Source organism: Sapajus apella, unplaced genomic scaffold (assembly GCF_009761245.1).
Source record: "Sapajus apella isolate SASKATOON/1434 unplaced genomic scaffold, GSC_monkey_1.0 scaffold43, whole genome shotgun sequence".
Lineage (NCBI taxonomy): Eukaryota > Metazoa > Chordata > Mammalia > Primates > Cebidae > Sapajus > Sapajus apella.
Genome location: NW_022436983.1, coordinates 20,287,460 through 20,312,469, shown reverse-complemented (window position 1 = coordinate 20,312,469; position 25,010 = coordinate 20,287,460). Strand labels below are relative to the sequence as shown.

General features: G+C 48.6%; 1 protein-coding gene and 1 long non-coding RNA gene across 3 annotated transcripts in view; one reads left to right on the top strand and one right to left on the bottom strand.

Moving 5' to 3' along the window:
- The first annotated feature begins 12,856 nt into the window (after positions 1-12,856).
- On the top strand, positions 12,857-13,332 carry LOC116566539. Its single transcript, XR_004275899.1, has 2 exons — positions 12,857-12,910; positions 13,225-13,332. It is a non-coding gene; the product is annotated as an uncharacterized LOC116566539 (long non-coding RNA).
- A 480-nt stretch (positions 13,333-13,812) lies between these two features.
- WDTC1 (WD and tetratricopeptide repeats 1) overlaps positions 13,813-25,010 on the bottom strand; it is a 78,220-nt gene continuing 67,022 nt past the window's right edge. For both annotated transcript variants that reach the window (XM_032300997.1, XM_032300998.1), the window contains 6 exons: positions 24,808-24,916; positions 23,872-24,045; positions 20,517-20,752; positions 18,310-18,484; positions 16,872-17,064; positions 13,813-15,872 (listed from right to left, as the gene is read on the bottom strand). In XM_032300997.1, coding sequence (XP_032156888.1) covers positions 15,675-15,872; positions 16,872-17,064; positions 18,310-18,484; positions 20,517-20,752; positions 23,872-24,045; positions 24,808-24,916 — 1,085 coding nt within the window. In that variant the 3' untranslated portion in view covers positions 13,813-15,674. The remainder of the gene's footprint in view (positions 15,873-16,871; positions 17,065-18,309; positions 18,485-20,516; positions 20,753-23,871; positions 24,046-24,807; positions 24,917-25,010) is intronic.

Here is a 25,010-nt window from a genome sequence, read left to right as displayed (position 1 = left end):
ATTGAGCACTTCGTAGGTGCTAAGCACTTGATATGCATTGTTTCTAATCCCCATAAACTGATTAGACATCCAAATTAAATATTTCCCTCCTGTCACAAGTGAGAAACTGAGGCTCAAGAGGTGAGATGAGAGGCCACGATTCAAACCCAAGTCTTTATACCTCCCTTGCCCTTTTCATTCTGTGGCCTCTCACGAGGTAGTGGTAGCATAAAGGAAAGAGAGACTACAATTGTGTGCGTGCATGTATGTGTGTGTGTATTGTACATACAGGGAAGACTTGCTGGAAGATAGGATATTTGAGCTGTCTTGATGTTTGCCATGTGTGTGGCACAGGAGTGGGGGTATGGGTGCAGCGGTGCAAAGAAAGGAAGGCCGTGCAGCGTACTGTGTGCAAATGTGAATACTTACTGGAGTAAATCATAAGGCTTAGATGTGATCCGAACCTTTCATTGTACAAATGGGAAAACGGGCTCAGGGAAGTTAATTGTTTGAGGTCACATACAACTATACTTACAGAGAAGCCAGGCTCAAATGTTGGAGCCTTCTGGCTTTTTTTTTTTTTTTTTTTTGAGACAGAGTCTCGCTCTGTCGCCAGGCGCCAGGCTTGAGTGCAGTGGCACGATCTTGGCTCACTGCAATCTCTGCCTTCCGGAGTCAAGCAATTCTCCTGCCTCAGCCTCCCCGAGTAGCTGGGACTACAGGCGCGCGCCACCGCGCCCAGCTAATTGTATTTTTTAGTAGAGACAGGGTTTCACCATGGTCTCCATCTCTTGACCTCGTGATCCGCCCGCCTAGGCCTCCCAAAGTGCTGGGGTTACAGGCGTGAATCACCATGCCCAGCCAGCCTTCTGGCCTTTTATTTATTTATTTATTTATTTATTTATTTACAGGAGAAAGAGGTTTAATGGACTCACAGCTCCCTTCTGGCCTTTTAAAGGAGGCCAAGACAGACAAAGGAAATGAAGCCTACTGGAGTGGGGGAGGGGAAGTAGGGGACAGCCCAAAATCAAAAAGAGAGAAGGCTGCCACTAAAAGTCAGGCTTAAAGAAAAAAAAAAAAGAATAAAAAGAGTAATCAGGTAAAGGAAGGTATGGACAAATGCACTCAGGAAGTTAGGAGCTTCCCATTTGGGAAAGGTCCTTCTTCCATTGAATTGCCCTCCCTCAATGCTGATCTATGGAGAGCTTGTTGTCCTGTTTTTAAGCACCTAATATTTTCATGTTTTTTTTTGTGAGGGATATCTGTCTCTGCTATGGAACTCTGAGGTCCTTGACTTCAGTATAGCTGGCACAGTTCCTGGTGTAGAGCATATGCCCACTAGATGTTTACTGATTTATTGAATGATTAAATAAATGGATGTTTTATAAAGACCTCCCAAATTCACAGGCGTGATAATGATTACAGTGGATTAGGAAATGATTTTAGGTTTGGGTGTATGTCGGGGGAGGGATAGCTCTGAAACCTATCAGTCCTGTCAAAATTCTTTGAGCACATTTGTACCTCGCCTGTGACCTCTGTGCAGTGTGCGATCCTTGAAGGGCAACAACCAGCATCCAGCACAGGGTTTGGAATAGATTAGGTGTGTATTTTACAGTTGTTGAGAATAAATTACATTACTTCTTGATTCAATCACTGTAGTTATCTAGTCTCTTCTGGACCACAGGCCGTGAGTAAGGTCTGTGCCTTAGACTTCTCTCTACCATGGCTGTCAACCCATAATTCTAGCACAGGGTTGCTGGGTGCCCTTTAAACATTTATTAGGCCGGGCGTGGTGGCTCAAACCTGTAATCCCAGCACTTTGGGAGGCCGAGGCGGGTGGATCACAAGGTCAAGAGATCGAGACCATCCTGGTCAACATGGTGAAACCCCGTCTCTACTAAAAATACAAAACATTAGCTGGGCATGGTGGTGTGTGCCTGTAATCCCAGCTACTCAGGAGGCTGGGGCAGGAGAATTGCCTGAACCCAGGAGGCGGAGGTTGCGGTGAGCCGAGATCGCGCCATTGCACTCCAGCCTGGGTAACAAGAGCGAAACTCCGTCTCAAAAAAAAAAAAAAAAAAACATTTATTATAGGTACTGATGAATAAACAACCAAAGTCAGTCTTTCAGGGCGTGCCACAAATTTGGTAGTACTAATACACATACTACATTTAATCTGCCAACCTCCAATGGCTTCCCATTGCACAAATATCTTATCATGGCTCACAAAACCCTGCACCATCTGGACCACGCCCCTTCTTTATTACACTGTAGCCATCCTGGCCTTTTTTTCAGTTCTGCTCATGCACTTCTTCATATTTCAGGGACTTGGCACAACACTGTTCCGCTCTGCCTGAAATACGACTCCTAACTTAAAGTAGCTAACTTTCATTCATTCTTCCAGTCTCAGATCAAATATTACTTTCTCAGAGAGCTCATCCCTGGCCTCCCAGTCTAAATGAGAAAGTCCCTGTTAATCTCCTGCTGTCTTTCTTCATAGCTTCTTTGTAGCTATGTACTATTTGCCTCCCCCACTAGACTAGAAACTCTTTGAAGGTAGACTATATTTGTCTTGCTCACAAGTGTAAACCCAATGCCCAGTATAGTGCCTAGCACATGGTATTTGTTTAATCAATATTTGTTAAAAGAAATGAAAAGTAAATACTTATAGGCTTGGTATCATGCTGGTTACGGTGTGAAAGCAGGAACCTAGTTTGTTACCTGCTACCTCTTGGTGTCCCGAGCCTTTTTAATGGGCTTAGGTTGATGGGCACAGTGCTCAGGCAGAGGGTCAGACCAGAGAGCTCTGGCTCCCTTTCCTAAGGTCCACATCATCCTATTCTTGGTCTAGTCAGCTGCGGAAACAGGGGCATGAGGAGGGCCAGGTACCTGGAGGTAGAAGCCAGTTCCTCTGGGACCTGTCTCCCAGGCTTGCCCCTCACCACAACCCATTCACAAGACCTTTTTAAAAAATAATAATAATGGATTTATCCCTGCAGAACACCCCTTCTCACATATACACCTTGGTCCTCTCACCCAGTGTAAGAGTCTCCCTGGCCTGTGCCCTGGACTCCTCTGCTGTTGCTTCCTTATCACCCATAGACAGATGGGACATCTCTGTCAAAGATTAACATTTCCTTCCAGGCTCACAGGATCACAGCAGGGTCCTGGAGGAAGCTCCTGTTATGGTTGAGCTTGGGACAGGATTGATAGGTTTCAGAGCTATCCCTCCCCCAACACACACCCCAACCTAAAATAGGAATGACCATCTGGATCCACTTATGGGTTTGGCTAGGGAGGGAAGCATGCCAGAGCTGAAACTGTCAAGCTGGGAAACCTTTGAGGGTAAGATGCTGCTTGTTTGAAGGGTGAGCTTGGGGCACTTCCTCTCTTGGTGGGAGTCAGAGCACTCCCTCAATTGGCCCCATGTGTAAGTTCCCAGGACTCACAAATCTCCTCTCTCAGGCTATCTCACTCCTGGCATTCAAGGCCCCTTATGGTGCCCTCAAATCTTTCCAGCCTCATTTCTCACAGTCTCCTTGGGGACTTGGTGGAATTAGCCTCACTGGCCTGTTTGCCCTTCACAGAACGAGCCCTGTGCTTCATACCTCGTGTTTGCTCACACCGTTCCCTCATCAGGGATGTCCTTCCTCTCCTCTTCTACACTACTTTCAAGGTTTCAGGCAAATGCTCCCTCTTTGCTCCCAGAGCACGAAGGCTGTGTTTCCACCTATTGAATATTCATGTGTACTTGCATTAGCATTAGCTGTTTACATGTCTGTTGCTCCCAAGAGACTGTGAACTCCTTGAGAAGGGGACTGACTGGATCTATTGGTCCTGTATCCAACCAAGCAACTGGCAGAGAGGAAGTGCTCAGGTAATGTCACTAGAGTTATTTGTTGACTGAGACAGTCTCCTTAAGGGCTCTGGGGAAGAATCACCTCAATCCAGGGAAAGAGTCTGAGTCAGGGGCATGCTGCAGTATATAGAGCATGAGGGAGGGCAGCATCCTCTCTTCTGCTCAGCTCCATCATTGCCCTCTCTGGCTCCTGGAAACCGGCTTCTCTCCATGACTCCAAACCTTCCCATGGTGGGGAGGAGATCAAGGGGACCAACTAAATGTAAGAAACCATTTCAGAGCAAACCCGCTGGCCCTTTAGACATCAGAATTCACAAAACGACTTCCTTTTCCATTCCACTTTTATTTTTCTTTTTCGAAATGGAGTCTCCCTTTGTTGCCCAGGTCACTGCAACCTCTGCCTCCCAGGTTCCAGTGATTCTCCTGCCTCAGCCTCCTGAGTAGCTGGGACTATGGGCATACGCCACCAAGCCCAGCTAATTTTATTTTTTTTCTGAGATGGAGTCTGCTCTGTCACCCAAACTGGAATGCAGTGGCGCTATCTCGGCTCTCTGCAACCTTTGCCTCCCAGGTTCAAGTGATTCTCCTGCCTCCGCCTCCCAAGTAGCTGGGACTAAAGGCATGTGCCACCATGCCTAGCACATTTTTGTATTTTTAGCAGAGACAGGTTTCACTGTGTTGGCCAGGCTGGTCTTGAACTTCTGACTTCAGGTGATTTGCCTACCTCAGCCTCCCAAAGTGCTGAGATTATAGGCGTGAGCCACTGCGCCTGGCCCCAGCTAATTTTTGTATTTTTAGTAGACATGAGGTTTCACCATATTGACCAGACTGGTCTTGAACTCCTGACCTCAAGTGATCCACTCGCTTCGGCCTCCTAAAGTGCTGGGATTACAGGTATGAGCCACCACACCCAGCCTCCATTCCATTTTATAAATGGGCTAGGTTACCCAAGGTTATAGAAAGCACAGCTAGGACCAGAATCTAAGTCTCTCACTTTGGGGTTCCCAGTAAAGCATGATGGCTACACATGTGGACTCAGGAGTCAGCCAGCTCACTGTTTGAACTTTAGCCCTGTCAATGTCTGTCACACCTTGGGAAAGCAGCAGCACCTGTTAGGGCATCAGTTTCCTCCTCTCTAAAATGAGAAACACGCTGTGTGTGGTGGTTCACGGCTGTAATCCCAACACTATGGGAGGCCAAGAGGGGAGGATTTCTCAGGAGTTAGGAGTTTGAGACCAGCCTGGGCAACATACGAAGACCTCATCTCTACTGGAAAAAAAAAAAAAAAAAAAGAAAAAAAATTAGCTGAGCATGGTGGCCCATGCCTGTAATTCCAGCTACTCGGGAGGATGGCTTGAGCCTGAGGGGCTGCAGAGAGCCATAATTAATTTCATCATCCAGGTATTAAGCCCAGTACCCAATAGTTATCTTTTCTGCTCCTCTCCCTCCTCCTACCCTCTGTCCTCCAGTAGACCCCAGTGTCTGGTCTCCTTGTGTTCATAAATTATTATTATTATTATTATTATTATTTAGATGAAGTCTTGCTCTGTCACCTAGGCTGGAGTGCAGTTGCACAATCTTGGTTCACTGCAACCTCTGCCTCTTGGGTTCAAGTGATTCTCATGCTGCAGCCACCCAAGTAGCTGGGTTACAGGTGTGCACCACCATGCCTGGCTAATTTTTGTATTCTTAGTAGAGATGGGGTTTCACCATGTTGACCCGGCTGGTGTTGAACTCCTGGCCTCAACTGATCCTCCTGCCTCAGCCTCCCAAAGTGCTGGGATGACCGGTGTGAGTCACTACACTTGGCCTGGTGATGACCCCTTTTAGGGCTTACTAGAGTGATGAGGGGAAGACCAGCACGAGTCTCTAAATCACTGTAAAATAGGTGTAAAGTATGGTCTCATTAGGACAAGGACTTTATGTAAAAAAGAACTGGGTGGGAGCAAGAGGCTGACCAACCAAGTGGCACATTCCTTCTTGGGGCTGCCACCCCTACCAGACATGTTAATATCCCTAGACCTGACAAAGAACCTGGCACATGGTGGGGCACTGAACGATGGCAGAATATACTGGGGAGGACTCACATTTCACAGTAAAATCCAGTGTTCAGCAACCATGCACAATCCCTGTATTTGCTATCCTCCAGATAATCTAGAGGCTCCAGGAAGGCAAGGAATATGTTGTGTAAAATTTTATTAAGCCAGTGCCTGGCTCAATCCCAGGCACAGAGTAGGAGCTCAAAAGTATCATGGGCCAGGCATGGTGACACATACCTGTAATACCAGCACTTAGGGAGGCTGAGGCAGGAGGATCACTTGAGGCCAGGAGTTTGAGACCAGCCTGGCATTATGGGGAGACCCTGTATCTATTTAAAGAAAAAAAAGTATTGTGACCTATTACATTATAAGAAAATGGTTTAAAAAGAATTGTACTAGGCCGGGCATGATGGCTCATGCTTGTAATCTCAGCACTTTGGGAAGCTGAGGCAGGCGATCACCTGAGGTCAGGAGTTTGAGACCAGCCTGACCAACATGGCAAAACTCCATCTCTACCAAAAATACAAACATTAGTTCGGTGTGGTGGCACACGCCTGTAATCCCAACCACTCGGGAAGCCAAGGCAGAAGAACTGCTTGAACTTGGGTGGTGGAGGTTGCAGTGAGCCGAAATCGCACCCTGCACTCCAGCCTGGGCAACAGAGTGACTCCATCTCAAAAAAAAAAAAATTGGACTAGGAATTAGGGATCAGGGATCCAGTCCTGGCTTTGCTTCTAATCCACAAGGGGCCTCAGGCAAGCCCATCCCTTTTCCTGCCCATCTTTGAAACTTGTTGTCCCATCTGTACAATGTGGAGATGGAGCTAGATCAGTGGTTCTCAGCTCTGGCTGTATATTAAAATGAACCTGGGATGATTTGAAACAATGGATGCCAGCCCAGGTCAGAAATGGAGCAAGACAAAACTCCCATGCTGTTCAGTAGTGGGAGCACCTGTGAATAGCCACTGCACTCCAACCTGGGCAACAAAGCAAGACCCCATCTCTCTTTTTTTTTTTTTTTTTTTTTTTTTTTTTGGGAGACGGAGTTTCACTCATGTTACCCAGGCTGGAGTGCAATGGCGCGATCTCGGCTCACCGCCACCTCCGCCTCCTGGGTTCAGGCAATTCTCCTGCCTCAGCCTCCTGAGTAGCTGGGATTACAGGCATGCACCACCATGCCCAGCTAATTTTTTGTATTTTTAGTAGAGACGGGGTTTCACCATGTTGACCAGGATGGTCTCGATCTCTTGACCTCGTGATCCACCCGCCTCGGCCTCCCAAAGTGCTGGGATTACAGGCTTGAGCCACCGCGCCCGGCCAAGACCCCATCTCTTAAGAAAAAAAATGGATGGGCCGGGCGCGGTGGCTCAAGCCTGTAATCCCAGCACTGTGGGCGGCCGAGGTGGGTGGATCACGAGGTCAAGAGATCGAGACCATCCTGGTCAACAAGGTGAAACCTCGCCTCTACTAAAAATACAAAAATTAGCTGGGCATGGTGGCGCGTGCCTGTAGTCCCAGCTACTCGGGAGGCTGAGGCAGGAGAATTGCCTGAACCCAGGAGGCGGAGGTTGCGGTGAGCCGAGATCGCGCCATTGCACTCCAGCCGGGGTAACAAGAGCGAAACTCCGTCTCAAAAACAAAAAACAAAACAAAAAAAAAAAAGAAAAAAAAAAAAGAAAAAAAATGGATGGATGCCTGGGCTCCACCTCAGACCAATTAAAACAGAATCTCTGGGTGGGTCATGGAAAGTTATAAAAGCAACCTGGGTTGATTCTGATTTACAGCTAGGGCTGACAGCCTCTGAACTAGATGACTTCTTATCACCTTTTAAGTTCTGCAACAATATTTGTGGATGCTCCTAAGCCGAAACAGGAGCAGCTCTCTGGGGCCACACTTGCCCTCCACAAACACAGAAGTCCCAATTTCCAATCTCTGCTTTACTATAGATTCACAGTATGGGCTCATCTGAGCCCCAGACTCTCTCATCAGAGGGTTGGTGAACGCTGTGGATGAGTCACAGATGTGTACACTCTTTAAAAATGGAGCACTACTGATCTTTTTGCTGTCTCTGTAGTTTCACCTTTTCCAGGAAGTCATATGGTTGGAATCATACAGGATGTAGCCCATTCAGTCTGGCTTCTTTCACAGAGCAACAGGCATTTGTTTCCTCCATTATCTTTTTGTGGCTTGATAGCTCATTTCCTTTTATCATGAATAATATTCCATAGTATGGCTGCATCAGTTTATCCATTCACCATTTTTTTTTTTAATTGAGATGGAGTCTTGCTCTGTTGCCCAGGCTGCAGTGCAGCCTGCATGATCTAGTCTCACTGCAACCTCTGCCTCCCAGGTTCAAGCGATTCTCCTGCCTCGGCTTCCCAAGTAGCTAGGATAGCAGGCACACACCACCACACCTGGCTACTCTCTGTATTTTTAGTAGAGATGGGGTTTCACCATGTTGGCCAGGCTAGTCTCGACCTCCTGATCTCAAGTGATCTATGTGCCTCAGCCTCCTAAAGTGCTGGGATTATAGGTGTGAGCCACTGCACCTGGCCTCCATTCACCTTTTGAGGGGCATCTTCTAGTTTTTGGCAATCATGAATAAAGCTGCTATAAACAGTCATGTACAGGTTTTTACATGGTCATGTTTTCAACTCCTTTAGGTAAATACAAGGAGAGTGACTGTGGCATTTTGTGGTAAGAGTATGTTTAGCTTTGTAAGAAACTGCCAAACTGTCTTCCAAGGTGGATGTACCGTTTTGCATTTCCTCCAGCAATGAATGAAAGTTCCTGTTGCTCTACATCCTTGTCAGCATTTACTGTGGACAGTTTTTTGGTTTAACATTTTAGCCATCCTAGTAAGTGTGCAATGTGCAATGGTATCTCACTGTTTTAATTTGTAATTCCCTAATGACATGTTAAAAATCTTTTCATATGCTTATTAGTCACCTGTAAATCATCTTTGGTGAGGTGTTCAGATCTTTTGCCCATTTTAAAATTGGGTTGTTTCCATATTGTTGAGTTTTAAGAATTCTTTCTGTATTTTGGATACAAATCCTTTATCTGTGTTTTGCAAATATTTTCTCTCATTCCTTGGTTTTTCTTTTCATTCTCTCCACCGTGTCTTTTTTTATTTTAATGAAGTCCAATTTACCAATTTTTTCTTTCATGGATTGAGGTTTTGGTGTCGTATCTAAAAACTCATAGCTAAACCCAACAAAAAGAAGTGGCTGGGACTACAACTGGGATTATGTTAAAGCTATCGATCAAATTGGATTGTTTTCCTATGTTATCTTCTAGAAGTTTCATAGTTTTGAATTTTAAATGTAGGTCTGTCACCTGTTTTAACTTTTATAAACAGTGTTAATTCAGTGTTTAGATTTTTTTTGCATGTGGATGTCCAATTGTTCCATCACTGTTAAGACTATCCTTTCTCCATTGAATTGACTTTACTGCCTTGTCAAAGATCAGTTGACTGTATTTGTGTGGGTCTACTCCTGGGTTCTATTTGTTTATTCTTTTGCCAATACCACACTGTCTTGATTATTGTAGCTTTATAGTAAGCCTTGAAGTCAGCAGTGTTAATCCTCTGAATTTGTTTTTTTGTTAAGTATTATGTTGGGTATTCTAGGTCTTTCTTCTTTTTCTCGATTTTTTTTTTTTGAGACAAACTCTTGCTCTGTCACCAGGCACCAGGCTGGGGTGCAATGGCGCAATCTCGGCTCACTGCAACCTCCACCTCCCGGATTCAAGCAATTCTCCTGTCTCAGCCTCCCGAGTAGCTGGGACTACAGGCGTGTGCCACCGCGCCCAGCTAATTTTTGTATTTTTAAAAATAGAAACAAGGTTTCACCATGTTGGCCAGGATGGTTTCGATCTCTTGACCTCATGATCCGCCCACCTCAGCCTCCCAAAGTGCTGGGATTACAGGCATGAGCCACTGTGCCCAGCTTTTTTCCTCCATTTTTAATAAGAAGTTTATTAAACAACAAGATGCTTGACTTGAAGGGAAAACTATTTAGGATTTTTTTTAAAGAGTAATTTATCCCTACTTAAAGACAGATTGCCCTACATGTAAGAGCTATATACAAAAAAAAAAGTTATAAAATTGTCTGTGGTTTTACAATGATAAATGAAAAACATTAAAATTCTCCAATTGAATAAGCTTATTTTACTCTATTTTAACAACAAAAAATGCAAGGATTTTTTTTTGTTAAAATAGTGAGAGCAGAATAACTTATTGAAATATAAAGAAAAGAGTTGAATGAGCATGCCACTGATGGAGAAAGGGAGGTAATTTTCATAGAATCAGTATTTTTCCCCATGGGTATGTTTTGATTGACATCCACTTGATGTCAATCAAGTGGCCACTTGGCCATTTAATATTACAAAAAGCAATATGCTTGTGCACATACACCTGTTACTATGTACAATGAAGGAACGGGTAACGGAAAAATAAAAGAATAGAGAAAACTATACTATAGTAATAGTCATAATGTGGCGGAACCAAATTGCAGTTTTCTAATTGAGAATGTAATCTTGGTCTAAGAACAAAGTTCTAGAGTAAAGAAGCAGGTTCCTTTTTCAGCAGATACTTCTTGTCTGCTGCTGAAACACATCAATTGTATCTTCATCCTCCATTTCCAGCTGTGCAGGTGTGTCTGTTTCATGGACTGGTTGCCTGTCAAACTAGAATCTGATCTGCCTCACTGACAACTCTGTCACTCACAATAGGCTTTCATTATTCTACTAAGTGGTATATGACTTTTTTTTTCTTGAGATGGAGTCTCGTTCTGTCACCCAGGCTGGAGTGCAGTGGCCCAGTCTAGGCTCACTGCAACCTCTGCCTCCTGGGTTCAAGCGATTTTCCTGTCTCAGCCTCCCGAGTAGCTGAGACTACAGGCACATACCACCACGCCAGGCTACTTTTTGTATTTTTAGTAGAGACGGTGTTGGTCAGGTCGGCCTTGAACTCCTGCCCTCAGGTGATCCCCCCACCTTGGCCTCCCAAAGTGCTGGGATTATAGGCGTGAGCCACTGCACCCAGCCAGTATAAGACTCTTAATCTTAAACTGCACCACAGAACCATCCTGCCCTATTACCTTCAAATTAATGATTGTTGTTCTCAGTCTTGATTCCCTCCTTGGGCTTTTCATTGGCCATAGCGAGTGCTGGAGTCTCCTCAGCTGTTGCTTCACAAATGAGGTACCAGGTCTGCACAGAATGAATGAGCACACAAACCGCACCAGAAGCAGCAGGAGGTGTGATCCGTGGAACTATTCTGGGTCTTCTACATTTTCATGTAAACTTTAGAATCAGTTGGTGATATTCACAAAATAACTTGCCGGGACTATGACCAGGATCACATGGAAGCTATAGATCAAGTTGAAAAGAACTGACATTCTAATACTGAGTCTTCCTATCTGTGAACATGGACCATCTCTTCATTTATTTGATCTTCCTTGGTTTATCAGTTTTATAGTTTTGCTCACACAAACCTTGTATATACGTTGTTAGAGTTATTTCTAAGTAATTTTTTGGGGGGATGCTAATGAGGGCTGAATAGGTAGAGGACAAGGTGCTTTTAGAACAGTGAAACTATTCTGTATGACAATGTAATGGTGGATACAAGACATTATGCATTTGTTAAAACCACAAAGAGTGAACCCTAATGTAAACTATGGACTTTAGTTATCATATCAATATTGGTTCATTAATTGTAACAAATAACACACTAATGCAAGATGTTAATAACAGGGAAAATTGAGATGGGAAAAGAGGGGTATATGAAACTCACTATACTATCTGCTCAATTTTCTGTAAGCCTAAGTCTGCTCTAAAAAGTAAAGGCTATTAATTTTTTTGAAAAATGGAGTACCAACTCCAAATGAAAAGGAGCCCTTGGTAATGTCTTCCAGTGTCCCCTTTGCCTACAGGATCAAGTCTATGGTCTCTCACCAGGCACAAGAAGTCCTTCGCAATTTGACTGCCCCTCCAGTCTACCCTCTATAATCCAGCCAAATGGAATCACTCAAGGTTCATGAAGGAACCTGAGACTCTGCATTACTCTCTGGTCCGAACATTGTCCCTCCTTTGCCAGGTCTGGAAATGCCTTCAAGAAGATTCTGCAGACTTTAATTTGGGTACACAGAGGAATGATACCAGCCCACAGTACCTGCTTTATAATACCACCTACTGAGTTTCTGGCAGGACCTCTCAGTAGTTTCAGTAGTGAAACTACTATTCCCACAGACTAAACCCCAGTTCCCAAACTGTGCATCAAGGTACCTGAGGGCACCCAGAGCAAATTCACAGGGGGCAAAGTAGGATGTTTTGAGAGATACTCAACATCTTTGGTTAATGAGAGAACTGCTAGCTCAAGGTAGTTCATAGTTCCATTATTAGATTATGCTACAATCCTTTTGATTATGTCATCTTTAAGAAGCTGGGTTTTTAGTGGTTGTTGTGATAAAAAGCAAATGAAATTCAATGTGGGACAGGAAATGAAGGTGGCAGTGTCTGCTTTGATTAGAAAATTTAACAAGTTGTTCAGTGTACAATGGGCGGCATAGATCCCATTAGTAATTGCAGTTATTTAAGAATGAAGGCCAGGTGCAGTGGCTCATGCTTGTAATTCCAGCCCTTTGGGAGGCTGAGGCGGGTAGATCACCTGAGGTCAGGAGTTCAAGACCAGCCTGGCCAACATGGTGAAACCCCATCTGTACTAAAAAAAAAAAAAAAAAAAAAAAAAAATTAGCAGGGCGTGGTAGCATGTGTCTATAATCCCAGCTACTTGGGAGGCTGAGGCAGGAGAATCTCTTGAACCCAGGAGGCGGAGGTTGCAGTGAGCCCAGATCACGCCACTGCACTCCAGCCTGAGCAACAGAGCAAGACTCCATCTCAAAAAAAAAAAAAAAAGGAAAAAATATTGTTTCTTCCAATTTAGGTGTATTTTTTAAATGGCAACTAATTTGTTAGAACATAAATATTTTTAAGTGATTTGGGCTTAATTACTTAATAAATTGAACTGTTAGGTATTTCTTTTTTTTTTTTTTTTTTTGAGACGGAGTTTCGCTCTTGTTACCCAGGCTGGAGTGCAATGGCGCGATCTCGGCTCACCGCAACCTCCGCCTCCTGGGTTCAGGCAATTCTCCTGCCTCAGCCTCCTGAGTAGCTGGGATTACAGGCACGCGCCACCATGCCCAGCTAATTTTTTGTATTTTTAGTAGAGACGGGGTTTCACCGTGTTGACCAGGATGGTCTCGATCTGTTGACCTCGTGATCCACCCGCCTCGGCCTCCCAAAGTGCTGGGATTACAGGCGTGAGCCACCGCGCCCGGCCTGTTAGGTATTTCTTTTGGCCTAGAGGTTCCATGAAAAAACTACTGAGATGGTAATGATGCTGTGAGCTAAGAAAGTTCCGGAACCTCTAGTCTAAGAGATCATCTAATCCAGGGCATATCAAAAAACTGCATATATGAAATCAATTTAGTGGATTACAACCAGTATTTTTTTCCCTAATAAAACAGAAAAGTAAGCAGAGCACATTGCATGTAGCAAGGGTAAATATTATTGTGTAAAACTTGTTCATTTTACACACACACACACATATATATATATATATATATACACACAAGTAAGCATGTGTATATTAGGTCACAATGTAAAATGGTTTGAAAAACCACTAAGACTCCAAGCCCCTTATTTTACTGATGAGAAAACAGCTGGAGAGTGAAAGCTGATGATTACAAATCACAGCCATGAGAGCTGGGCTCTGCACTCTGCCCTGCTGGGCTGGGTGGCCATTGCTCACAGTGACCCTTCAAGGCTGGCCTCACTCTGCCAAGTAGAGGTGTGGTTACTCAAAGTCATATGCCCAGGTGCCCTCACTTTGATTCCAAGACCCATCTGTACCCCACAAATGCCACCAGCCACACCTAGAACAAAATGGTTTTAATCAATTGCGTCACCCTCACTCTCCTGGGAGCAGAGCAACAAAAAGGCTCGGCTCCTGCCCCCAGAGGACAGTAAGGCTTATGTGTCTCTCCATACTGCAGGGCCCAGACTGGGCAGGCAGGGGGGGTGGGAGGCAGGACAGGAGGCAGGGAGGGGGGGGTGGGAGGCAGGGAGGAAATGGCAGGTGGCTGGAACACAAGAAAGCAAAGGGGACCCAGCTGGTCCATGGGCCCCAGGGCCCAGCCCCAATACTCCTGCTTTCCCCTCCCTGGCTAGAGAAAGGTCACAGAGAAGAGACAGGGGAGCAAGTCCCAGCAGCAGGAGAAGCAGCAGCAGCTGTTTCCTTCACCAATAAATATACTTCATTACCAAGCTAGAGGAGAGGGGTGAGAAGAGGGACTGGGGTGGGAAGGAAGGGGGAGAGGCTGCCACCTGTGTTGCTGGGATTAAAGCAATGAGATGGTGCCAGACCCCCCACCACTATCCTCACCCTCCCCTTGTCTTCGTAAAACTGTGAAAAAGCTTTTAACATGGCCCTCCTGTCTCTAGGGCTGCTCTGAAGCCTGACTGAGAGGAGGCACCTGGCAGAGACAGGGGCTGAGGGAGGGAGGGAGGGAGTAGAGGGAGAGGAGAAGGGAGGTTGCTTTTCCCCAGGGGCTGCAGCTGGAGGGCTGGAGCCAAGTAAGCACTGAGGGGAAGCAGGGAGGGAGAGAGAAGGAAGGACGAACCAACTACTTGGAGCAGCTGGAGCTAACAGCCAGGGGGCAGAGGGGAGGGAGGCCTGGTGAGTGGTGGGTTGATCGCTGCATCCAGTGTAAAGCTTGGGGCTGCTGGGGAGGAAGGGAGGGGCTGAGTAAGGGACTTTCCAATCTGAGTGGCTCAGGAGACCCACCCCTCTACCCTCAGAGCAGCAGGGGACAGAGAAAAGCCATCACTTCTTTGGTCTTTGTGGCGGCTCAGCATACGGGTGGGAAGGAGGGCAGAAAGGGCAGAGAAGGGCCCTTAGCAGGAAGCGCCACCTCAGCAGAGTAGGCCTGGCTGGGAGCTCTGGCAGAAAGGTCACAGTGAGGCTGAGGAGCGCCCAAGAGGAGAATGGCCGTAGTGCAGAAGTGCTGGCATGGATGGGTGGGGTAGGGTACAGTGCCCCACCCTCTGCCAGGGCCCTTGGGAAAGGCAGAGCCCCCAGAGGTGGCCAGTGAGTAGGTGCAGGGCCAGAGCTAGCAGCCAGGAGAGGAGCGAGGCTGCTCCACTGTGACCTCAGCAGGTGGCCTGGTCTTGCCTACTCCAGGGCTCCCATCCTTCCTTTTGCTTCCTCTCTAACACTGGTGGCTCTGGAGGGAGGGTGGGACCCATCCTTTTTCAAAACCTTTCCTGAAGACCACAGGGGAGCTAGCCTTGCAGGCTAGGGAGCAAGAGTGGCAACAGGCCAAGGTGAGCCCTTACCAACTGGGAATCCCACTCCCTCTCCTGCTGCCAGCTGAAGGGCAGGACAGTCCCTGAAGACAGTTCAGCTTGTTCCTCCCCACCTGAGGCAGAAGGGGTTTTGAGGCAGGCGAGAGCCCTCCAGGGACATGGAAGCAGGAGGTGGGGGGGGGCATATGGAAAGGTGTCCCCTCCTGCTCTTTAACTCAGGGCTGGGGATAGTCAGGGGACAATCAGCCCAAGAGTCTGAAAGCCAGCAAGTTGTAGCAACCTCCACCCCCAATGCCAAACTAACAAACAAAACAGGGGAAATGAAAAAATGGGGGATGGGGAAGACAAATCAAAACAGAACCCCCTGACCTCCTGCCCAGGGCGGAGGGTCCAGCCAGTAGCAGGGGTTGGAGACCAGAGCTGGAGGGTCTAGCTGGGCCGGCACTGCACCTGGCCCTCAGAGCTGTCCTCATCATCAGAGGCCCCGGCACCCCCACTGCTCAGGCCCGTGATCCGGTAGCCCATGTTGAGCAGCATCACCTCCAACGGGTCTGCATTCATGCGTCGCTGGTTGGCCTGCGAAGCACCCTCCATATCTTCCACGACTCGGCCTGTGAGGTCTTCACTCTGTGGTGGAGAAAGGGGCAACACATGTGGGGCTCAAGGAAGGGGAGACACCAGGATACATGCATAGGGTCGGGGGAGGGAAATACCCAGACTAAACTATCTACTGGGGGAGGTACATGTACATTCAAGGAGGTGTATATGAGTGGAGGGGAACACACAATCTTGGTTACATATTGTTGGTGCTCACAGTGGAATATATGTGGGGGGACATGCCACATCAGGATATACAGGCAGCTCATAACGTGCTGGGATATACATGTGGGACAGTATACACCAGAATATATTGGACACACATACTGGGATACCTGGGGCAAAGGGCGCATACAACTTCCCCACCCCCTTCTGTTTTGTTGCCTCAACAACTCTTCCTTCATCTTTCTTTCTCCTCTCCCCTCAAGGGGGAATCCTATAGGGGTCCTCTCTTTAAAAGTCACAGCAAATTATCTTGGGAATCAGGCATACCACTTGACTTTTGTTTTGCTGGTTGGTAAGAGGGAGGCAATAGGGCAGAGGGGAAGGGGAGGCACCAAGCCAGCTTCCCTGGTCACCCGCACTGGGAGTGGAGGGGACTACACTGTTCTAAGTGTCCTTGTGGGCTGGACACTTCACAGGCATCACTTCTTTACTCCTCACCACAACCTTTCAAGGCAGTGCTGTAATTCCCATTCCCAATCTACAGATGATTAAAAGCCTGGGTCAGAGATGGTGAAGTCTCTCAGCAGTGAGTGAGCAGACTGGATTCAAACTTAGGCCCACTGGATGCCAAAGCCCGCATAGTTCCCTTGTGACCAGGGCCTCTGCACAGCTTCTGGTGAACTGCCACTGCATTTGGAGCTTCCAGAACCTGAGGACACAGCCTTGGGCCCCAGGGGAACAGCTTACTCTTCTTAGCAGCTTCCTCATTTCTCTTCCAAGCCCTAGCAGGCTCCACTGGAGGCTTTCCACAGAGTCCCTGCCCACCTCTCTGCTTGGCTTTGTCCACCATGCCTGCACCCTCACCTCTGGTCGGGGGTTCCAGAGCCGCACAACAGGATCGATGCCACTGGTGGCCAGGAAGCAGTAGCTGGGGTGTGGCTGCAGGCAGTTGACAATGGACTCATCTCCTTGGAGCACACGGACTAGGTTGGTCGTCTCCTTTTCCCAGATGAAGAAGGAGCCATCGTCAGAGCCACTGACGATATACTGAGCGTTGCTGGCAGGGGGGCAAAGGGCAGGGAGGTCAGGTGGGGTACTGCCCTACAGCCTCAAGTAGAGGCTGCATGGCCTAGGTAAAGGGGGAATAAGAAAGTCTACAGCCACTCAGTCCCCCACACGCTGGGGTCTGCACTTGACCCAGAACTCCATGTACATAGCAATCCTCTCCAGACTGCAGAACCCTGGTCACTGTTCTCTTAAACCCAGGGCCAGCGACTGCCTGAGTTTCTCCAAGACAGTCTCCCCCAAAGTTCACTGTTACCTCCTTGGGCCAGGACCATCTTACATCTTTCAGGTCTCTAAAATACCCCATTCTAAGCCTTCCCTGAGCAATCTCAGGCTTCTGACATCCAGACTCTCAAATCCTACAGGACACCTCTAGGATACTATAGCCCCTCACACACCATTGACATTTAGAGGGCATCTTGATGGAGTGTGTCTTTTTTTTCTTAGAGACAGGATCTCTTAGGTACTGGCTGGAGTGCAGTGGCATGATCACGGTTCACTGTGGCCTTAATTGGTCCTCCCATGTCAGCCTCCTGAATAGCTGTGACTACAGGTATATGTCACCACGCCCAGATAATTTTTAAATTTTTTTGTAGAGATGGGGGTCTATGCTGTTCAGGCTGGTCTCAAACTCCTGGTCTCAAGCAGTCCTACTGCTTCAGCCTTCCCAAGTCCTGGGATTACAGGCATGAGCCACTGTGCCCAGCCTATGGAGAGATTCTTGATTCATGTTCATGTGTCTCACCTACCCAAACAAAGTACAGCTACAAATGAGGGGTGGGGGTGATGGTGTCTGAAACACAGAGTTTGTCTCTTAGTACTCAGGGCAGTTTTAAGGCACAACAGATATGCCAAGATTCCCAGCCTTGAGGGGCTGCTGCCTCATACTCCCAAGCAGAGGGAGGCTCCTTGAATGCAGATAAAGAAACCAAGCTCTGGACCATGCAGACAGAGGGAGAAGGAGGTGGGAGATAAAGAAGTAGTCTAGGCACTGTGCTGGAGGTTCTATTTGGATTATATTATTAGTCCCTGTTATGGCCTCATAAGTGGGTACGGCAGGTTGGTCATTTCACAGATGAAAAACCTGAGGCTGACAAAGGTGAAGCCATTTGCCCAAGGGTACAGAGGCAGGGCAGGGATTTGAGATTCTTCTCTAAAACCATTCTGCCCCAACACTTCCCACTCAACCTCCTGCTGCCAACTGGGCTGCCCCCTCCTCCTCTTCAGGACATCAGACCTGCCAAAGAAATTGGCCTCCTTGATATCCGTGGTGGTGTTGCAGTGGCCGCAGTAGCGGAACTGATAGTCGTAGCTTCGCTCCCGCAGCACCATTTCATCCTCTGAGATGGAATCCTTGCGGCTCGTGCTGCGGAGGCGGACTGGGCCACCGCCACCAGGTCCCTTCTTCTCCTCTGGGGGCAGAGATCCAGAAAAGATAAGAGTCCTGTCCCTTTCTCTCCTTCTCTATTTTCCCCACCTATGGCTCTGTTTTCAGTCCAAAGTCTGACAACATAGAGCTACCTGCCTCCACCCTTATCCTGGAAAATTGGGGAAAGGTTGTGAGGAAGATGCATCTTTGAATCCAGCCTCTGAGGATGTTCAAGAGGAGAACTTTGATGCCTTCTCTTTGATGCCTCCTGGTTCAGGTCCCTAAATGGGGGCCTGAAAGCCCCAAGGATGCAGAGACTCAAGGTCTGCTTCTGTGGAGGTGAGAGGCAGGGCAGGGTACAGAGTAAGGCATTAGCAAAGAGAGAATGGGTGCCTTTTCTTTTTTAATTATTAATTTTTTTGAGACAGAGTCTCACTCTGTCACCCAGGCTGGAGTGCAGAGATGCAATCTCAGCTCACTGCAACCTCTGCCTCCCAGGTTCAAGTGATTCTCCTGCCTCAGCCTCCTGAGTAGCTGAGACTACGGGTGCGTGCCACCACGCCAGGCTAATTTTTGCATTTTTAGTAGGGACGGGGTTTCACTATGTTGGGCAAGCTGGTCTTCAACTCCTGACCTCAGGTGACCCACCTGCGTTAGCCTCCCAAAATGCTGGGATTACAAGCATGAGCCACTGTGCTCACCCTGGGTGACTTTTATAAACAGATTCATAGTGCTTAAGGCAGTAAGGATCATGCCCTTACCATCTGGAAGACAAGTTATTAGGGTCCCAAACGAGACACTGATCAGTTAAGTGACAGGCAAAAATCACACAAGTTTTCTCAGTTCCTTAAAAGTGACTCACTCCTGCCTGCTTCAGGGCCTTGGAGTATGATGGTCTGTATGACAGAAGCTCTGCATCTCCCACAGCTATACTTTGTTGTTGTTTGAGACAGGATTTTGCGTTGTCACCCAGGCTGGAGTGCAGTGATGTGATCATGGCTCACTGTAGCCTTGACCTCCTGGGCTCAAGTGATGCTCCTGCCTCAGCTTCCCAAGGAGTTGGGACTACAGGTGTGTGCCACCACCACTGCCTAATTTTTAAAATTTTTCTTTCCTTGAGATGGAGTCTTGCTATATTGTCCTGGCTGATACTGAAATGGCCTCAAGCAATTTTCCCACCTCAGCCTCCCAAAGTGCTGGGATTATTAGTGTGAACCATTGTGCTACACCACACAGCTATATTTTGTATCTAGTTAATGCTTCCTTTGGATCCTTTAGATCTTAGCTTAACTGTTTCTTCCTAGAGAACCCCAGAATGCTATTAAGCACCCCCAACACCTACACCATTCAGGTCCCCTTGGCACTTCTCATACTTTTTTGTTTTTCTTTTATCACTTGGTTCCTTCAATAGGCTGCAAATGCCATAAACACAGAAATTCCATGTGACTTAGTCACAGCTTTGTTTCCAGGACCCAGCACAGTGCCTGGCACATGGCTGCTGTCTGATAACCATTAAACAAATGAATTTATCACAGGCTCATAAATGGCAAAGGAGAGACGTGAAGATCCATGTCTGCCTCCCGTGAGCTCACTGTTGATGTTTACAGACCACACGCCAACGGCCTAGTTCATTGTCCAGCACACTGAGGTAAGGTGGGCAGGGCTTCGTGTTCTTTGTGCACTTGTACACTTGGAACAAACACAACGACCAGCTCTGCCTCTCAGGTGCCCATGCGGAAACACCAGGGCCCTGTTTGAGCAGGTGACAATGCCCAGCGGGAGTCTCACTGAGCTTAGCTTCCTCCTATCCTGGACACCAGGCACTCCCCCAGTGCTTTCAACATGCCATTTAAACATGCTGATTCTCAACAGAAATGCTCAATGGGAGGTGCTGGCCTGTCTCCTTTTCAGACAAGGAAGCAGAGAGAGACCAAGTAACTGCCCCGAGGTTGCATGGTTTCTGAGTCAACAGCTGAACCCAGGCCTCTCCAATCCCAGAACCATGACCTCTCTAGAATGTCATGCAGCACCTCAAAGAGAAACAGTAACAGCACCCCTCCTCAGTGCCCACTCACCACCATCATTTTTGGAGAAGAGGGCAGCTGTGATGTCGCGGCCCAATGCATCACAGGCGCTGCTGTGGGCCTGCTCCGGAAACTTTCCTTTGAAGTCGTCCAGGCACTCCAGGGCTTCAGCCACATACTTGAGCTCAAAGAGGCAGCGGGCCAGGCGAAAATGAGCCTTCAGGTGGCATGGGTTTAGGGAGATGGCCTTGAGGCAGTCCCTCAGGGCATCATAGTGGTCACCATCCCTGGGAAGGCAGGGAAGAGTGGCTTGTAGGTGGAGCAAGGGGTAAGCGAGGGGTCCCCACTCAGTTTCCTCTGCTTCCTGTGGTCACCCCAGCCCACCGCTGACAGGTCTCATGGCAAGGGGACTTGGGGATGAAGACAATCCTGGTTCAACCCAGGCCTCCCCCATCAGGAGACAGAGTATGTTAAGGAACAAACCAGGAAACCCTAAGGTCTTGAGGGTGGCAAAAGCTGGTGTCAGGCTGCCATCTGCTGGGCACAGAGTGCAACTGCATACTGGCTTACCCCAGGCACCCGCAGCTCTGCAGCAGAAGGCCTGGCAACTTGCCCACCACAGGCTCCCCAAGCCCTCCTTCTCTCTTCCTCCATCCACCTCCTCAAATCACCCCCAGCTAGCCTTCAAAGCCATGTCCAAGGCAGGGGGCCCTCAAGGACAGTTCTGTGGTCTGGGGAAGCCAGAAGTGTCAGGCTGGGGACGAAGGGTCTGACCAGCAGGCAGCAAGCCCTCAGCCAGACCCCCCTCTGTCCTGGCTGACTGATCCACAGCAGCTGTGGCCTCTACCTCCTGGGGCTGGAGGATGGGGCCTGACAGTCTGGCAGAGTCAGCTCTCTGGAAGCTGATGGTGAGGGGGGTTGTGCACACCAGGAACTCCAAATCGTCCCCACTCACTTCTCCAACCTCCTAAAGCATGGATGAAGGGAAGTGGGAGTGCTTTTGATGAGGAAGTGGGGAAAGAGGAAGTGAAAGGAGGTTAGAGAAGCCCCTCCTTCTCCTACCCTGTGCCAGAATATAGGAAGCACACTCCTCCAGCACCCACAGACCTGTCCTTGCCTCTCGTCTGGAGAGCAAGATGGGCCACAGGAGCTGCTTCTTCAGAAGCCATTGTTTTTTTTTTCGTTTTTCCAGCTGGGCTGAGGTACGCCTAGGACCCAGCTGTGCCAAGCAGCAGTAAGAGGCATCCCCTAGAGCTAATGGCCCCTCCACCAAAGGCATGGCTCACAACAATCCGGCATGGCTAAAGCAGGCCTGACATGGGAAGATCCTTCCTGAGCCTCCTTCTCCTGCAGCACTCAGAGGGAGCACCCAGTCCTCGGAGCAGCCATGCTTAGACCAGGAACCAACAACTCAGCCCATGTGGGGGCAGGCAGGAAACAGAGCTGCTTCAATGGTGTGGCCTGCGTCAGGATGAGTGGCTGTGACGAAGAAGCAGGCACTGTTTGGAAACCCAATTACTGCCTGCAAGGTGCCCCTCTGAGCTCCTGGGGAGAGCCAGACCAGAGGCCAGCCAGGAGCCAGAGGGTGACAACTCCCACTGCATCCAGGAGCAGATGGCAGCCCTGGGGAGACTGGCCTAGGACAGAATGTGACATTCTAGGGGTCACTGGCAGGCATGTGGGATGGGGGTAGAGAGCAGGCTGGCCCCAGGGCTCACCCTTCCTAGACTCGCTGCCAGATCAATCTCCCTGAAAGGACAGCCCTTGGCACATCCCTCTCCTGCTCAGAACTCTCCAGTAGCTGCCCATCATGCACTGAATCGAGGCCAACGTCACCGCTCTGCATTCCAAGCCCTCCCTAGGCCGGCCCCAGGCTACCTCACAGACTCATCTCCTGCCAGTCCCTTTCCGAACCCTCTGCTCCAGCCAAATGGATTTGCTGTTCTGCAAACAAGCTCTCAGGCAGTCCCCCGCCCCCACGCCTTTGTTCACACCATTTCATCTCCCTGGAATGTCCTTCCCCCACAGGCCCCTCCTCTCCTTCATCTCCTGTCTAAGCCTGCCTACACTTAAAGCCCATTCAGACACCATGTCTTTCTGATGCTTCCCTGCTCCCCAGCTAAAGTGACCCAACTTTTCTTGATGCCCACAGCCCTTTACCTGACCATTCACAAGATGCACTGCTTCCTGCCTCTTTAATGCTGAACTACGTCCACCACTTTACCCCCGTCCAGAGGCTGGGTGGTCAAGCACAGGAACTCAGAGTGACAGAACTTTGATTTCCTAGTACTTAGCACATAGTAGGAGCACAGAGAACATGCTGAGGGCACATATGGATTAGGAAATCACCAACCTCTCTTAGCAAGAATGCAGGAGTAAAGCTGAGCTCTCAGCCTACAGCCTGGATGAGGACTACTGAGTTCTACCCAACTGTTGGACAGAGAGGTAAATCAGCTCAGGATTCACCCAAAACAGTCATCTCCTGGGTTTGGCTGCCACCTGAGCCCTTGGCCAACTCCTGATGCTTCAGCTAAGGTGGGGGGATAGCATCTTCCCCACCCCCACCCAGCACTACCATCCTGCTGACTTGGGTGGGTTTCTTAAGCTTCCCTCTCTGGCCTGCCTAGTTGCAGCCAGACGATGGCACACCAGCTGGCCTGTCTGTCTGGGCAGAGCCGACGGATGCCAGACGGAGCAGAAATGGCTGTGGGCCCAGCTCTATCCATCCCCAGTCCTGGCCCTGGCTGGGGGGTGTGTGGGGGGGTCTGCATGTCTGCTTGCCTGCTGGTGCTACAGGCAGAAGGGCTGGGGGCCCTGATGGTCTCCAAAGATGAGGGGTTCTTTAGGATATGGATCTATTTCTTTATTACCAGCCACCATACTCCTGTGTGACCCATAGCCGGCTTTGGATCTCCGGGATCTGGTTTGTATTCAGTCCAAAGGGTCTAAGTACCCAGAAAGCAAGCCTTAGTGGGGCAAGGGACTGCAGAATATTTTAGACACATACTAACTGAATTCACCAAAACCCTCATTTCCACTTAGCAAGATTCCACTGCTCTTCAAAGTCCAATTCTCTAACAGTTGGGACTAACAATCCTTAATTCCTACTTCCCCAGGGGCCACAGCATTTGATAATAATATGCCATGTAGGAACTAGCTTTGAACATTTTCCATGTAACTGTGAGCTTCCTTAGTGCTTGAGACTTCCTGATTAATGGGTCAGGCCCCTGCCCACCATTAGCCTGGAGGTGGGGAGGAGAGGCCAAGAAGCCCTTAGAGGCAGCAGTATGTTCTTGCCACGTTCCCTGGATGCCTTTGGCAACTTGGCTCCATCTGGCCCCTGCCTTTTGGTCCAGTCGCTTTGTCTCTTTTCCTGACCCATGTCCCCTCTGCAGTGGCCACTCACCACTTGCGCTTCATGTAGGCTGCTGCTCGGTTTCCATAAAGCATGGCATTGTGAGGGGCCCTCTGCACAGCCTTGCTGTAAAGCTGAATGGCTTGGGTCCACTGCTGGCAGGCAAAAGCCTCATTGGCTTGCTGTTTTACACGCTCCAGGTATGGGGGTAGCTCTACCTGGGGGCTGCAGGGAAATAGAGCCAAGTCAGAATAGTCAAAGAAGGTCAGGGCAGCCCCTCAGGGAGTCTGTAACATGGCCTGAGGGCCACCCAGGTTTTCTTGGCCACTTGAATCTGACTGCCACCTGTAAGAGGGGACCACTGCTATTGGCCTGGGCTATTACCTATTGCCGTGATAGGGAATAGGTGCCACTACAAATACTCTCAGTCAGTGAAAAGAAGAAGGGTAGAAATGAAGCTGTACTTAAACTCCTGGGCATGACAGTAGCTGACACCACCTGCCTCCATGCTGAGCTGAACTTTATGGCCACTCAAGTCCCTCCTATGGATCGCTGTCTACAGAATTCTATTTCTCTCAAGGCTGGGGAATTTGAGTGCCTTTGTATCCAAAGCCCAGCAGAGTCCCTGGCAGAGAATAGAGGCAAGGATCTGCTATAGGATGGGGAATAATATATGGGAAAATCCATTTGTATGCAGCCCTTTTTTGGAGAGAGCTCAGTGCTAAGAGGCAGCTGGCCCCTGGGTCCTGACCCAGTTACTGGTACGAAGAACCTAAAGCTTCAGTCTGAGCCTGACTAGTGTCCTGGCAGGCAGAGGGGCCCTGGAAACACTAGCCACCCTCCAAGAAGCCTCTTTGCCTTGGTCCTTACTCTCTGGGATGCATGACTAGGTGTGGGTGAGGAAGAAGATTTACAGGCTATGTCCCTCCCTCCAGTCTATATGGTATAACTGGGGCTTGGAGGGTTGGACAAGGCAGCTGACCTTACCTGATGTGTCCCCTACTCTCCGGCAGCCGGAAGCCATTGCTATGAAGGTGCAGGCCATTGGACACACCGTTGGACACACCATTGGTGGACATCTTGCCATTCTGGACTTCTGGCAGGAGACAGAGAGAAAGTGAAAGCAACAACTCAGGAAGAGGTCCCATTTCTTCTTGGCAGCCCTCTAGCTTCCACCGTGGAGTCTGATG